Source organism: Colossoma macropomum, unplaced genomic scaffold (genome assembly GCF_904425465.1).
Source record: "Colossoma macropomum unplaced genomic scaffold, Colossoma_macropomum, whole genome shotgun sequence".
NCBI lineage: Eukaryota > Metazoa > Chordata > Actinopteri > Characiformes > Serrasalmidae > Colossoma > Colossoma macropomum.
The window spans coordinates 46915912-46932041 of record NW_023494791.1 but is presented as its reverse complement, the minus strand read 5'-3'; the positions used below and the strand labels follow the sequence as shown (position 1 = coordinate 46932041).

Here is a 16130-nt window from a genome sequence, read left to right as displayed (position 1 = left end):
CCCCATTCATTGAGGACTCGCTCGCGGGCGCCTTCTGCTGTTTTGCAGTCACTTTTCTGATATAACGGGGGAAATAGGAAGTGGCCAGGCTCCTCATGAACCGGCTCTGCCCATACACAGAATACAAAACTGCTAAGAATGCTGGGAAGCTCAACCCCTTAGTTCTGCTTTCACTAATCCAAAAATAAATAAATAAATAAATAAATAAAGGGATTTAAGTATTTTGAAAACGTATAATCGAGTATTCGTTTCAAAATAACAGTGAGAATCGCTGAACGTACTAAAATAACAATGTGAAATGCTGTTCAGCTCAGCCCTAGTTGTAATATTTGGAGGTAGCTAACATTATCTCATAAAAATATAGCAGATATAACATATAGATGTTGTAATTTTGCAACGTTTGTGTTACAATTTTATACAGTTCCACTGGGGTTGCTGCTTAACCTCTAAATACCCAGGAGCCACTGTCGGGTGAATCCTTCCATTCCTGCTAGGCTGTATATATGTATATATGTATATATATATATGTGTATATATATATATATATATATATATATATATATATATATATATATATATATATATATACACACACACACACACACACACACACATATCCCTGCTGTCAAATGAAAATGTCAGTTACCTTTTACATTATGTGCAAATTTCATGATGAATGGACCAAAAGAAATGGCCTAAAATTACTTGGAAGTCTGGTTCCATTGACTTACATTAAAAGTACAGTGTGTTCTTCCTTTTCCTGTAAAGTTCTTATTTTGGAGATACGAGGTTTTGTTCCGACAGCAGTGTATGTACAAATATATATGCTCTGGACTGCTGTCGCCGCCCTGAGTAGCGCAGTGACTGACATATCCATGCATCAGCCAATAGGGTGTGGGCGGGGCTTCAGGCATGTTGATTTTCAACAGAAGAGAGGATGAAATAATCACTGTAATCAATTCACATTCAAAGCTGTACAAAGTTATCATTTTGAAGATACGAGGTTTTGTCCCAATAACAGCGACATATATATATATATATATACACACACACACACACACACACCATGTCACCCCTACCACAACTATATATGAGCATATGTGAGCCAGTGGCGTCATGACGGCGCAGTGGGTAGTTCGCATGTTTCCCCGTGTCTGCGTGGGTTTCCTCCAGGTGCTCCAGTTTCCTCCCACGGTCCAAAACAATGCCTTTAATCCGACTGGAGATGCTAAATAGCCCCCAGGTGTGAATGTGTATGTCTGTGTATCTGCCCTGTGATGGACTGGCGACCTGTCCGTCCAATGAGCGCTGGGATAGGCTCCAGCACCAGAAGGATACACGGCTTAAAAGATGTATGGATATATGTGCTAGCAAGTCTGTATCCAACGTCTATGAGGAGCAGAGTTTGAAATGCCATTTGTGGCAGTTTTGCGTTTGAACGAACGCTGAATGAAAACCATGTGAGTGACCGGTTACTAAAGCACAAGTGCACGATTCCTGTATAGCAGTGGTCACCAACCCTCTTCCTGGAGATCCACTATCCCGTGGAGGTTAGTTCCAACCTATGTGTAACAGGCCGCCCCTCGTCTTACCGCACACTAACACATCTGATCCAGCCAATCAAGGACTTCAGAAGAAGTTAATTAGCTGGAGCAGGTGTGGCACACTGTGGTGGGAACTAGATTTTGCAGGAAGGTGGATCTCCAGGTCCAGACTTGGCGACCACTGCTGAATAGGCTCTACGATCCTGTGGTTCTAGCTTGAAAATGGTGAAAATTACAAGCAGAATAATAAAATAAAGAACATTACATTGGGTTTTCAAAGCAGGTTAATTAATTAAATTGGGCTGCTTTTACAGCTCAGTTTCCATATATGGACTGTATAGGCTGGAGAGTGATTGGTTTATTTTGAACATGTGACATCAAACTCTTTTATGTCAAAAAAGCAAGGAAAATTCATTTCCCCTCCTAGAATAACTCAGTCTGCACTATTCAGGGTGTTATAACCGATTATAGCAGGCGCAGTAACAGACGTTTAACCCTGACGGCTCCTGAGGTGCAGGATTAGCTGTGTGGGTGTTTGGGCAGAGAGTGTCTGTGTGCTGTTGGATAATGAGGGAGTTTAATGAGGGGTGGTTTAGACATATGCTCCTTCACCAAATCAGCACAGGAGGGCATCTCTCTCACACACACACCCACAACAGCAGAGACCTCCATGTGTGAGTGTCCGTGTGCTCATCGTGTATGTGGACCTGTTCTCTCTGAGTTAAAGCCCTGTCCTATAGAGTGAGCGTGCATGTGTGCATTTAATTTAACTGTAGTTTCTTACATCTAATTCCATCCAACTACCTGCTGTCTTTAGTGTAGAGAAGCACAAAGTATGGAAAGTTCATTACTTATTCATACTGCAGTTCAGTACTCTGAAAGCTTTGATCTGTGGCATTTTCTTATATGATTCTAAATTAATACTTATAATGTCTTGTATTACTGTTAAGCTTTGTCTCCTGTCTGTAAAGCACTTTGAGCTGCCACCGGCATGAAAAGTGCTATATAAATAAAAATGATTATTAACTTCCTTAAATTTGTTAAGGCATTACTGTAGTGCTGGGCGATATGACCTCAAATCAATATCACAATTAATTGAATATTTTACCTCGATCACGATTAATGAACGATTATTTTGTTTTTGCCCTCATAGTTCACTGACAAGGTTTGTACTGTAAATATGTTCTGCATATCTTAATGTAAATCGTCTCAACAGCCAGATCGGAATTCATGCGACTTTTACGTCAATCCAACTCAACATTCATCATAATTTTGCGCTGCTGAGACCTTATTAACATGTGGGGCGATATTTCTGTACAAAAATTAGAAGAGACTCATCTAAAACCCTCCGTGTTTGAAGAGATTTCTAAAGACATGTCCGAACGCGGCCGCAGGAGAACGAGGCTGCAGCGTCAAAGAACAGTTAAAAGTCTGAAAGCAGAGTTTAAAGAATCCGAGGACGTGAACCAAAGAAGTGACCGCGCCCTTTTTACGGCTCCAACACATTCTGGGTGATGAGCCCAGCTGTCAGTCAGTGAAGCTTCATGATGGCTCCTGTGATGCTGGTGAAGATGAAGCTGATCCTCTGGGAGTGACTGGCGTTCGTTGGCGGTCGTGATTGTTTACCTCTGGATGAGCCGTGAAGCAGCGTGACGCTCTGTTCTTTTGCGCATGTGGGTCAGTTTAGGAGCTGACAGGCCAAATCAGGCTCTCAATCAAGCGGCTCAATCCTATTCGGCCCGCAAGATTATTTTAATTTTCTATTCATGTTAGCCCATTTCACCATGAGCTGCACTACAATTCCCAGCATGCACTGCAATGTAAATGTGGTCCCACCCCCTCCCCAACAACGATCTATGGGACAGAGCCACAAAGACAAAACAAACAAAAAAGAGATGGCAGGTGTCCAGTTCAAGCGAATGGGCAGTTTTAAAAACCTACTGTACATTAAGGACATTTAAAGAGGTGTAACAGTGATCTGCAGCTGATGCAGTCTACTGCTGTCAACAGTATTCAGGGCCTATTTGTTGCCGTTGTAGTTTTGGCATATTTTGAACAAACACTAGCCAGTTGGGGTCATGACAAAACGTTAAGCAAAAATAAAATAAACTGATTAATTAAATGAAATAGATTTTTAATATGGCCCTTTTAGTGGCTGAGTTTGACACCCCTGATCTAAACCATTAATCTTTCAGTCCCAATAACCTGTCTAAAACTGCAGGTTTAGTACTTCTGGCCCAGAGGGTGCCACGTGTGTGTGTGTGTGTGTGTGTTTCTCCTCTAAGGCGTGTAGGTGCTGCTCTGCGAGTTCAGCACTGAGTGTTGATTAAATCAGCTACTTACATTTAATTTATTTAGTTTTATGTTATTTCCAAATCAATGTGAATCACCCAGTAAACTGTATACACTCCAGTTAACCAAGCTTTCATTAAGCAATACCTAAAACACTACAATTAAAAATCAATACTGTTTATTAACACCAATATCAGTATATCGCTCAGAACTACTTAATGACACACTGAGCAGTGAAACTGCTGTAAACAGTGGAATTAGAATTTCTGCTCTACAATACTAGCTGGTTTTGGAAAATGGGGTGTATAAATGGTGCAAACTTTTAATATTTCAAGAATAAAGTCATAACCCTCCCTTTAATGTTGTAATTCTATGACTTTTTTCTCGAAGTATTACAACTTTTTTTCTCAAAATATTAAGACCTTTTTTCTCAAAATATTACGACTTTATTCTCGAAATATTACGACTTTATTCTCGAAATATTACGACTTTATTCTCGAAGTCTACTTTTTTATTTTTATTAACAGCGGCCCTAAAACGGTGTCGTTCAAACTGGCCACTATTTATTCAAAATACGCAAAAACTTTTGTATTTTATATAAACTAAAAGGCACCTCGAAATATTACATGAATACTTGAAATATTCAAAACGTAAACGTCCCCAGGAGCTCAGTCTTTTAAACCTGCCTATCTGCTTGAACTCGACACCTGGCACCTTCTCTTTGCTGCAGGTTCATTAAGACTTGGGCTCAGTTTCTGAGCTGCTGAGCTGAGCTTAAGTGTTTATACTGGTTGAACTGCAGCTGAAATGCAGTTAGTATGTTTGGTGATATGACTGGTGTGGAAATGTGTGGAATTGTGTAAGACGAGTAACCGCTGTCCCATAGATTCTTGTTGGGGTAGGAGAGTCGGAGCACATTACGTTGCAGTGCATGCTGGGGACTGTAGTTTAGCGTTTTGTGAAACAGGCTAATATTAACAGAAAATGAAAATACTTTTGCGGGCTGGATGGGATGGGATTGTGTCGTGGGCCTGATCTGGCCTGCAGGCCTTGTGTTTGACACGCTGGCTCTAATCAATGCAGTTTTCCCTGTAATTGTCATATAATCACTCAGCACCACTACTTTTTAAAAGTTTCTGTGAAAAATGGTTAAAAAGTTCCCTCTCGTGTCTGTACGCCAACAGCTGAGCCAATCCCGTGCAGGCGTTTTCTAACAGGAAGTCCCTGATAACTGATGATAAAACATGGGCAGAATTCGACTGACACCAAAGATTTACTACATCTGGCCCAGACTGTGCCGTGTGTGTGTGTTTCTCTCCGAGCGTATGCAGGTGCTGCTCTGTGGGTTCAGTATTGATTTGTTGATTAAATCAGTCGGTCGTGGTCTGACTCGTACGCATACACACAGCGGCGGTAAGTGCTGTTTATCCCAACACTAAACACCAACAGTACGCTTATCAATACACTCAACTGGTCTACTGATAACCTCCACTGACCTTACTCCCTAAAGAGGAGCACAACCCAATAATCAATATCACAATCAGGACCGTTCACTCATCGCTTACAAAGCCCCCAGCAGGGATTTCTCACGGTAACGTCATTAAAATACTGATACCGGTGACCTCAGACTAAATCCACTATCACGATTAACGTCCCAATACAGATCAATTTAATGTGGAGTATCAGCTCATACCAGTTCCATCTGATCTTAAAGGTCTGACAGATGTTACAGCTGCATAATTTAGACATCACTGCTGTCGGAACAAAACCTCGTATCTCCAAAATTAGAACTTTTCAGCAGAAGGAAAAAACATTTGAAACTTTTAATGTGAGTCAATGTAGCCTGATTTTTATCCAAGTCATTTTGGCTTTTTTAAATAAAAAAATAAATATTTTTCAAAAACTGAAAAAGAACGAACTTGGAGATACGAGGTTTAGTTTCCACAGGAGCGATAAGCTATTCTGATTAATTATATTACAATAAAATGAGCTGATTTTTACTCATTTAGTGCATAATGTGACATCCTGGACTGACGCACTGCTTTTTGGCCTAATTTTTATGACCATTTTATAGTGTGTTTAATATCAGCTTTTGGTTTGATTGACCTCCCTGACCTCCCTCTTGGGTCTGTACATCAACACTCTGTGTGACTCCTGAAGCCTCTCTTCAGTGCGGACTGAGATACCTTGGTGTTGTTGAGCTGAGCCAATCCCGTGCAGGCGTTCGCCAACAGGAAGTCCCCACTCAGGACGGCCATTTTGTTCCCAAACTGCATGTCCTTGAGTGGCCCGTCTGAATACGTCCAGTCCTTCAGATTCACAATCCCACGATGCACCAGGAACGCCGTGTGGATCAGCTCTGTGATCTCGGCCAGGTTACGCTGACTGAGAGAGAGAGAGAGAGAGAGAGAGAGAGAGAGAGAGAGAGAGAGAGAGAGATCTGTTGTTACAGCTTTAATGAGGGCTGAAATGTTGAAGCAAACTCAATCATGTCACAATAGTTCAACCCACAGCGTTAAGGACAGAAACCAACTTCTGTCCAAAACTGACTGCAGCCCAACTAAATTCTGTCTGAATTCGACACAATTCTGTCCAAACCCAACAAAATTCTGTCCAAGCCCAACAGTAACTCAACAAAATTCAGTCCAAACCCAAATGTAGCCCAACAACATTCTGTCCAAATAAAATTCCGTCTGAATTCGACCGAGGCGACAAAATTCTGCCCAAACTCGACAAAATTCTGTCCAAGCCCAAATGTAGCTAAAAATCTGTCCGATCTTGACTGCAGCTCGACAAAATTCTGTCTGAACCCAACAAAATTCTGTCCAAACCCGACTGTAGCAACAAAATTTTGTCCAAACCCGACAGAATTCTGTCCAAGCCCAACCGTAACTCAATAAAATTCAGTCCAAACCCAAATGTAGCCCAACAACATTCTGTCCAAACAAAATTCTGTCCAAACTCGACAAAATTCTGTCCAAACCCAACTGCAGCACAACCAAATTCTGTCCGAACCCAACAAAATTCAGCCCGAGTCCCTCTGCAGCCCAACAGAATTCTGTGCAGCCTGACAAAATTCAATAGGAGTTCAAGCTAAAGCAGAGACAAAGCACATCAGCTCCTCTTCATCAGACAGGAGAGGGGAAATCATCCATGCCCCTGCAAACACCCGGGGCCAGAAGCTGTAATCTCGTGTTGATTTGGCAGTTTCAGGGCCTTAATCAGCCCCGTGTCCATTCACACACACCAACACACTCTCGCCTTGGCCGATCGGCCACCGCTGATGACCACTTAGCCGTCCTCCAGTGGGAAAAAAAGAAAAAGAGGCCCTAATGAGATGATTCTGTCGGGTGGTGTATGTCTGCGAGTATGAGGGTTAAACGTAGCAGTGTAATTACACATTAGATGCTCGGATGCGTGTTGTCATTAATCGCTATTTCTCAATGCAGCGCTTTCTGATTTCTTTCTGATTAATCACACCTATTGTCCACAGCAGCGATTCACAACGCAGCCTGCATCAGAAATGCAGGCCACAAAGCACTTCTGGCCGGTGTGTTCAAGCGACTGTCCAGATCAAGTGATCTACAGGACATATGCATCCAGCGCTTTCCAGAAGGAGGATAGATTGAAGATTGTCATTCAAAAGATCCTTCACAGTCTGAAAAAACTGTATTCAACCTAATTTTTATTTCCTGCATTTGTGGAATTTTACAGACAATAATTTTGCAACTATTACACTACAACAGAGGCCAGTGGGCAGATGGGCTAACCTCAGTGAATAAGCATCTGCTGCATTAGAATGTAATGCAAATTTGACAGTTAAATGGTTAAAGTCTATAGTTATACTCAGTTAAACTACTGTAAGAATAATTTATAACAGTAGAGTAACACTGTACAAAATCAGTTTCAGTTACTTTCACTTGGTATCCATGGCTATGAGGAGGAGCCTGTTAAAACTCCGCCCACACTCGGGTCACCAATTCTCTCATGTTCTTCGCTCTGGAAAACCAGTAACATCTCTGAAAACAATGACTTATACAGATTTTCAGTTTCGTTTATATATTTTATGTGTGTGTGTGTATATATATATATATATATATATATATATATATATATATATATATATCACACACACACACACACACACACACACACACACATTTTAATATATATATATAAGCTCAAGTCAAATATTTCGAGAAAAAAGTTGTAATAGTATATTTGTAATAGTCAGAGACTTTTTTTCTCGAAATATTAAGACTTTTTTCTTGAAATATTTCGACTTTTTATTCTTGAAGCCTAGTATTTTTATTTTTATTAACAGTGGCCCTAAAACACCATCATATTTATAATTCCACGCTTTTTTTTGTCGAGTCAAAGTTCCAAACACTTTTAGACAATCGTTTGTAATCTTGTGATGTTGTGCATTTATGGCAGTGAAATAAGCTGCTCGTTTATGATATTACTGGATTTTATGGAGAAGTCAGTCTCAGATCTCACGACTCGCGGGGGAGAAGCTCTTTTTTGTGATTGCTTTTGAGACGCTTGATATTTATGCTGAGCGCCCACTTGTGGATTGTGGAAACCACGGAAATCTGGCGTTCACTGCAACTTACTTTTCACGTTGACAAATGATACATTTCAAATCAGAAAATACTGCAATTTTTGAAAAACAAACAAGGGCAGGACTGCAGTCGGATTTCTGAGCGGAGCTGACAGCCCTACTCTGATCTATTTCACTTGTAGAAGTTTGTGCATTTGATTAATCGCAGATCTGATTGTAGATCTGACTGTAAATGAGATAAAAGCCTGGACTCAAACTAGTGAGCACCTTTTATCACCTTAACAGACAATGGCACGGCTAGGCACCTCTGTGTGGACTAATTCTAATTCAGTGAGTACAACTGCAAAAGGATGAACTAAAAAACCCAGCAGTGGTAATCTGGGTCGAACCCTGCATTTCAGCAGACAAGTAACACCACCTTTTATGGAAAATACCAGAAAATTATAAAAAAAAATACTTTAAACTTTTAAATTGACACAATTAGCAGAGTCGTGATAGATTTAATGGTTAAGATGTAAACAAAGTCATTCTACAGAAACTTACTGAGTCAGAACTGTTCACAGTGGTGGTGATAGGAACCAGACGTCCACCTCTAAAAGCTCCCTCACAGAAAGTTACTACATGAAATGGTTATGAATTCCCTGCCTGATGTCTGAGACACTGTTTTATGATAGTTTTGAGAACTTAAACTCCATTCATGGTGGAGGGATACATGCAGGACTTTCTAAGGCAAAATAGTCCCCAAAGAAAACTTAGGAAAACTTAGTTGGATAGTAAAGTATAGTAATGGCTATATTTGTGTTGTTGTCATGGCGACCGCTGGTTCCTATTGGCTATTATTGGTTATGAATATTCTGTTTGATGTCTGATTTATTGTTTTATGATAGTCTTGAGATAACATTTTAGCATAAAACTTTTTTTTTCCCCAATTTATTAATGGTGGAGCTGTACATGCAAGACCTTGTGAGGCAAAATAGGCCCCAAAGAAAACTTATTTTTTTTAAGATTTATCATTATTTTACCATCATCAACATTGTTCAAATAACTCAGAAGACTCGTGTAGGTTCACTGGAGGTTCTGGATAGTACATAAAATGTCTATATTTGTGTTGTAGTCATGGTGACCCCTGGTTCCCATCACCACCACTGTAAAGAAACCCCTTCTGAATCACTCTGTTTACACCTCAAACACTCAATTACTATAATTCCACTTCAAAAACTGGGATTCCCCATCAAGTAAAGTCTAACAGACCTGCTTATGTGGTATAAACTGTCACCTAAACGTGGATAGACAGACGAATGGCATGTCATACAGTCAATCAGACTTCTCGCCGAACTTTTCCCAGCTAACAGAAAGTGACACAACCTTCCGTTCTCCATGTAGTGTAGATCAGGTCTGTCTACAGAGCTGATTATGGCTCTTCTCGCTCAAGTGTCATATTGTTAACGGTCCCCTCCAGCAATTTCGAGGCAAGAACAGGCAGATTCCTATTTATTTGGAGCCGTCTGTGTTACAGAACCTGATCTGTGTACAGAATCTGATCTCAGTAACAAGTGGCAGGGGACGATTTCATCATAAACGCCTCTGTCGGGGCAAAAGGAGGGTTTTATTCACCCATTATAGCTTTCAGTTCACATTCGTGTTGCTGTGCTAACTCACCTGTGTGTGAACTGCTGCTTTGCATCTGCTTTCAGCTGACTAACGCTGGTACATCTACCTTTGAGCTGATTAATGTTTATTGCCTCTTATATTCACACCGATCAGGCATAACATTCTGACCACCTCCTTGTTTCTGCGCTCATTGTCCATTTTATCAGCTCCACTTACTATATAGGTGCACTTTGTAGTTCTACAGTTACAGACTGTAGTCCATCTGTTTCTCTGATACTTTGTTAGCCCCCTTTTACCCTGTTCTTCAGTGGTCAGGACCCCCATGGACCCTCACAGAGCAGGTACTATTTGGGTGGTGGATCATTCTCAGCACTACAGTAACACTGACGTGGTGGTGGTGTGTTAGTGTGTGTTGCGCTGGTCTGAGTGGATCAGACACAGCAGTGCTGCTGGAGTTTTTTTAAACACCTCAGTGTCACTGCTGGACTGAGAATAGTCCACCAACCAAAAATATCCAGCCAACAGCGTCCTGTGGGCAGCGTCCTGCGACCACTGATGAAGGACTAGAGGATGACCAACACAAACTGTGCAGCAGCAGATGAGCTATCGTCTCTGACTTTACATCTACAAGGTGGACTGACAAGGTAGGAGTGTCTAATAGAGTGGACAGTGAGTGGACACAGTGTTTAAAAACTCCAGCAGCACTGCTGTGTCTGATCCCCTCGGACCAGCGCAACACACACTAACACACCACCACCACGTCAGTGTTACTGCAGTGCTGAGAATGATCCGCCACCCAAATAGTACCTGCTCTGTAAGGGTCCATGGGGGTCCTGACCACTGAAGAACAGGGTAAAAGGGGGCTAACAAAGTATCAGAGAAACAGATGGACTACAGTCTGTAACTGTAGAACTACAAAGTGCACCTATATAGTAAGTGGAGCTGATAAAATGGACAATGAGCGCAGAAACAAGGAGGTGGTCAGAATGTTATGCCTGATTGGTGTAAATATAATAAATAAATGTGTTAAACAAAAACAGCTGCAGAGAATAAATCACTTAAACTACTACATATAATTGGCACCTAAGCTCTTCACTCTCAAAGATGGTTCTTTGAGGGTTCTTTAGTAAAGAAAATGGTTCTACAGAGAACACTCAAAGAATGTGCTATAAACGGTTCTATATAGAACCTTTTTGAAAAGGGTTCTATGTAGCACCCAAAATGGTTCTCCTATTGTTACAAGCCTGAGATCATACACAAAAAAGACGGTCCTTCAAGGGTTCTTTAGTAAATAAAATGGTTTTATATACAGCCATTAACACTCAAAGAACCATTTCCATGATTAATGGGTTCTTGCTATCATCAAAGTGTTCTTCAGATTGATGGAGAATGTGCTGTCGATGATTCTATATAGAACCTTTTTGAAAATGGTTCTATATTGCACCCAAACTGTCCTTCTATTGTTAATATGTCAAGCTTGTAACAATAGAAGAACACTTTTGGGTGCTATATAGAACACGAACACTCGAAGAACCCTTTGCATGATTAAAAGGGTTCCTTGCATCATGAAACGTTCTTGAGAATGGGCATGAATGTGCTAGACAGTTCTATATAGAACCTTTTGGGTGCTATATAGAACGATGGCCATTCAAAGAACCCTTTACATGATTAAAGCGTTCTTTGCATAATGAAAGCGTTCTTTAGATTGATGGAGAATGTGCTGTAGATGGTTCTATGTAGAACCTTTTTGAAAAGGGTTCTATTTAGCACCCAAAAGGGTTCTTCTATTGATACAACATCAAGCTTGTAACAACTGAAGAACCTTTTCGGGGGCTAAATTGAACCCTTTTCAAAAAGGTCCTATATAGAACCATGAACACTCAAAGAACCCTTTGCATGATTACCAGGTTCTTTGAATCATGAGAGGGTTCTTCAGATTGATGCAGAATGTGTTGTACATGTTTCTACATAGAACCTTTCTAAAATGGTTTTATATATAATGTCAAGCTTGTAACAACAGAAGAACCCTTTTGGGTGCTATGCAGAACAAAGGTTCTAGATAGAACCATGTATAGCACATTTCATGCACATTCTCCATCAATCGGAAGAATGATTTCATGATAATAAGAACCATTTAATCATGCAAATGTGTTCATGGTTCTATATAGATCCATCTGAACCCTTGAAGAACCATCCTTTTTAAGAGTGTTGGGCATCTTAGAGTGTGGGTCACTTAAAGGAAAGGCTAACGGTCTAATTAGCGCACAACTCTGACGCTGCAGGAAAGGCCCTTCAAAACTCTCGGACTAAAGTGCGTCCACTGTAGAGAACGAATGACCAGCCTCTGTGCCGCCTGGCCGCCCAAGTCAAGTCTAAAATCCTATTTTCTGCCAAAATGTTCCTCTTTGGCTCCTGTGTGTGCTGGAGTCAGTGGGAGGGGCAGCATGGTGAGTATAAATAGCTTTGGGACTCAGTTGCCTAGCAACCGATGCCACGGCGCAGAGGGGGTCCGCCCCCGACACGCCCCCTTTCTCCATCCGTTCCATTTTCCATCCGCAGATTTAACCCTTGATGGGCGGTAATGTGTGCAGGGTGGGGAACTTGCCTGCATGCACAAAAAAAATGGGAAGAAACGCATCAGTCGCCGTGAGAAAAGCTCACATCTACGGAAATAAGTGCACAGGAGACGGAGAGAAAACGTCTCATCTTAACGTACGTTAGTGTGAGACTTTATTCCAGGTCATTACGGATCATTTCTTTTGGTCCATTTATCATAAAATGTCCATGGAATACAATGTAAAGGGCAGCTGCACGCCAAAAATTAGATATTGGCAAGTGTAAACATCTGAAGTCTATTCAATTTATTAATATTTCCACCAATATAAGACTGGTGTGAGGATATCGAGGATATCACAGGACTACTTAATTCAATAACTTTTCTCTACACTGGTTGTGTTGTGGAACTGTCTTATTTCATTAGCAGATAACTTCGCTTGTTTCAAGCATTATATCTAAATTTTAAAACACTGTTGAACTCGATACAAAAATTCCTGGCCTGCATTATTTTTCAGAAAAGGTATTTACAGGCATAACTTCAACTCAGTAATCAAAATGAAGAAAACTCCACACCAGAGTGTTTAGAAGCAAAGTGGAGATGCACCAAGTTTTCATCTGAAAATAGTCAAAAGTGGCCAAAAGAGGAAAAATAGGCCAAAAATTTGGACCGAAAATCCAAAATATTAACTAAACAGGCCTACAATGAAGTGTCATATTTAAATTTGAAAGAGTGATTAAAATAAACCGTGAAAAAACGGTGAAAATATCGGCCACGTGTAACTTTCACGGTTTCTATGAGAGACAATAGACAAGGGATTTGTAACCTCTGTTCGTGTGGAGAATCAAGAGGAGAAACAACGACCAACTTCTCCACTACAGGTTTGATGCCACTCGAAATACCAACTCGATACGCAGAACACAGCAAAACAAGAGAAGCAGAGAGGAAAGTCTCAAGTACGCCGACGCCATCTGCACGCTCAGGTTTAGAAATTCTGACAGAAGAGAGGCAAAAAATAACAAAAAGTGAATGGAATTCAAGGCTTTGGATGAACAACCGTTCTTTGCTGTCTGGGATGTTGCATAACAATGAGGCCTACATTTTGAACTGATTTTATAATGTTTATTTCACGTTAAAGCAGCACTTTGAGTTCAGGCAGATGGCTAGCGTTCTCCTCCGAGCGCATTCAGCTGTCCAATGATGTTGCAGTGGCGCTTCACAGGTCTCAAAGGAAGTCTGTGCTGCCTTTCGCCCTCCTAGCGCTGGTGGTATGGTGTGGGAGTCCTAACTAGTGGTTGGAATTGGATACGGCTAAACTGGGGAGAAAATTGGGAAAAAGATTCCAATTTTTTTAAAAAGCTGCACTATGTATGTTTTGGGGATTTGGAGACCTCTCTGGTGGAAATGTGTAACAGCAACATGAAGTACGTTTTGTAGCATGGGCTGTGCTTCGGTCTCCTTCCCCGAGTGGATGAACATGATGATTGAAAGAGAATTCAAACAGAACTCATTAACTTGGTGAAGGAGCGTCTTCTGAGGATGTGAGTGAATTATCTGCTACTGTCATCACATCTTCATCAGTAAGTATAAGGTTGATTTGGAGATTATTAAGACCTGAACATCGAGCTGGACCTTCTTTCTGAGCCTGTGCGTGTGAGGTTGATATATAAAGACATACGAGGTGGTGTGAAAAACTCCCGACCTGATGCCTCTGACCATATTTTAACCCATTTTTATTATTATACTTCTTTAAATTCTGACTAAAAAACTTACGCAGTGCAGCTTTAGTTGTTTATATTTACTGTCAGCTTTGTTTTCGCACTGCAAGAACTGATTTTATCAATAATAAGAGAGATTTTTCCTGAATTTTGCTTTCAATTTCGGCCAAGAAAGTTCATTTGAGTGCTCAAACGGAGCTCAGTGTGTAGCGTATGAAGCTGAATGTGGTTATGATTATGGTAATGAGGAGCGGAAGTGCTCTCTCCGTCTCGTGCTCCCTCAGCAGGAAAACTCCTCCAACTCTCCTCTCATCTGCGTCAGAGCGCTACTACTGATCAGAGGGAACGAGGTGACTGACACTGACGCGCGTGTGAAATGACTGACGTGGTCTCGCTGATGCAGGCCTGATGGAGTGAGACACAGCCAGCAGTGAGCGCAGATTTGGGTGGAAGTGAATAATAAGAGGCTGAGTCTCAGAATCAGACGGCTCGAGTTCCTCAGAGCGTCTGACGAGAGGAAATTTTAACTGTGGATTTGATTGGGGCCGATGGCTCCCCTCACTTCCAATCGGATTCCACTCTGAAGAAGTCCTGCCAGAGAGTACGTCCTGCAAAGAAGCGAATCTTTGGAGGGAGGGGGTCATAACGACCCGCAACAGTCACTGCGACACTGCAGCGGTGGGTGGGGCTCTCTGTGGAGCGAGGGCGGGACTTTGGTGGACTGTTGTAGAAATTGCGTGTTATTTTCACGGACGATGACAAACACTACAAAGACTCTCTTTTTTAGTAGATATCCAATCAACCAAACCAGGCTAAATAATTAAGAGTAAATTTAATTAACTGTTCATACAATTAATTTATTGCAGAAAATAAATGTGTAAAAAAATAAATTCTGAATATTTTGAATATTGTTGCACTTAAAGCTAAATTTTTGTTCAATTGAGGTTTTTCTTTTTTAATTTTAAACTTTTCTTTTGGTTCACTCCCTTAGAGATTAAAAGGAAAACAAAGTTAAAGGAATTAACAGTTAAAAAAAAAAAGATTTCAACCACCAAAAATTGATTTTCAGCCAATAAAAAAGAATCTGTGCCAAAACGTTTGACCAAAGTAGGGAAAACTATTTTCCAGAAATTCCGACTCATGAAAGATGACAAATACTACTAACACTTTTACTGGATATACAAATAATAAAACCCGGCTGAATAATTAAAAGTTAATTTAATTATTAATAATATTATAACTTAAAAACTCTCACTGCCGCAAAACAGTAAGGTTTGAAGGTCAATGTGTATTTCTTATTATATTCTGTTTCTTGTCTTATTTAAAGCTACTTAAAACAAATATTTTTGAGCCATTGAGGTTTTTCATTTTCATTTTAAAAATAATTTTTCTTTTGTTTCACTCTCTTCGAGTTCATAAAGAAAACATTAAGTTAGTTAAGTGACTCTTATTAGTCCCACAACACCACCTCACGTACTGTCATACGCAGAGATGAAGAGAAATTTCAACCACTGAAAATGTTCAGCTGAACAAATGGTAAAAAAGGCCCTTTTGACTCAATTTTCAGCTGAAAATGAAACACAGCTAAAATTTTTCACAAAAAAAAAAAACTGATTACAAAACCATTTTTTTTTCTGTCAGTTCTCTTTTGTCTTGTTGAAAGGACTGATTGTAGTGATGTGTTTCATAAAGAGAATTAGGGCTCATTTCTTATGCTCACACTGATCCACTACAGTATCTGAATATTATTTATCTGCATGATGATTATAACACCTAAAGGCACGCGCTGTACCGCTCTCCTATTGGCCACTGAGATTTGCTCGCAGAGTAGAACTTCAGGAAACCCT

General features: G+C 40.5%; 1 protein-coding gene across 1 annotated transcript in view; it reads right to left on the bottom strand.

Moving 5' to 3' along the window:
* pdss2 (prenyl (decaprenyl) diphosphate synthase, subunit 2) overlaps positions 1-16130 on the bottom strand; it is a 66256-nt gene that overhangs the window by 28297 nt on the left and 21829 nt on the right. The window contains exon 4 of the mRNA XM_036575204.1: positions 6023-6221. Within this exon, the coding sequence (XP_036431097.1) occupies positions 6023-6221 (199 nt within the window). The remainder of the gene's footprint in view (positions 1-6022; positions 6222-16130) is intronic.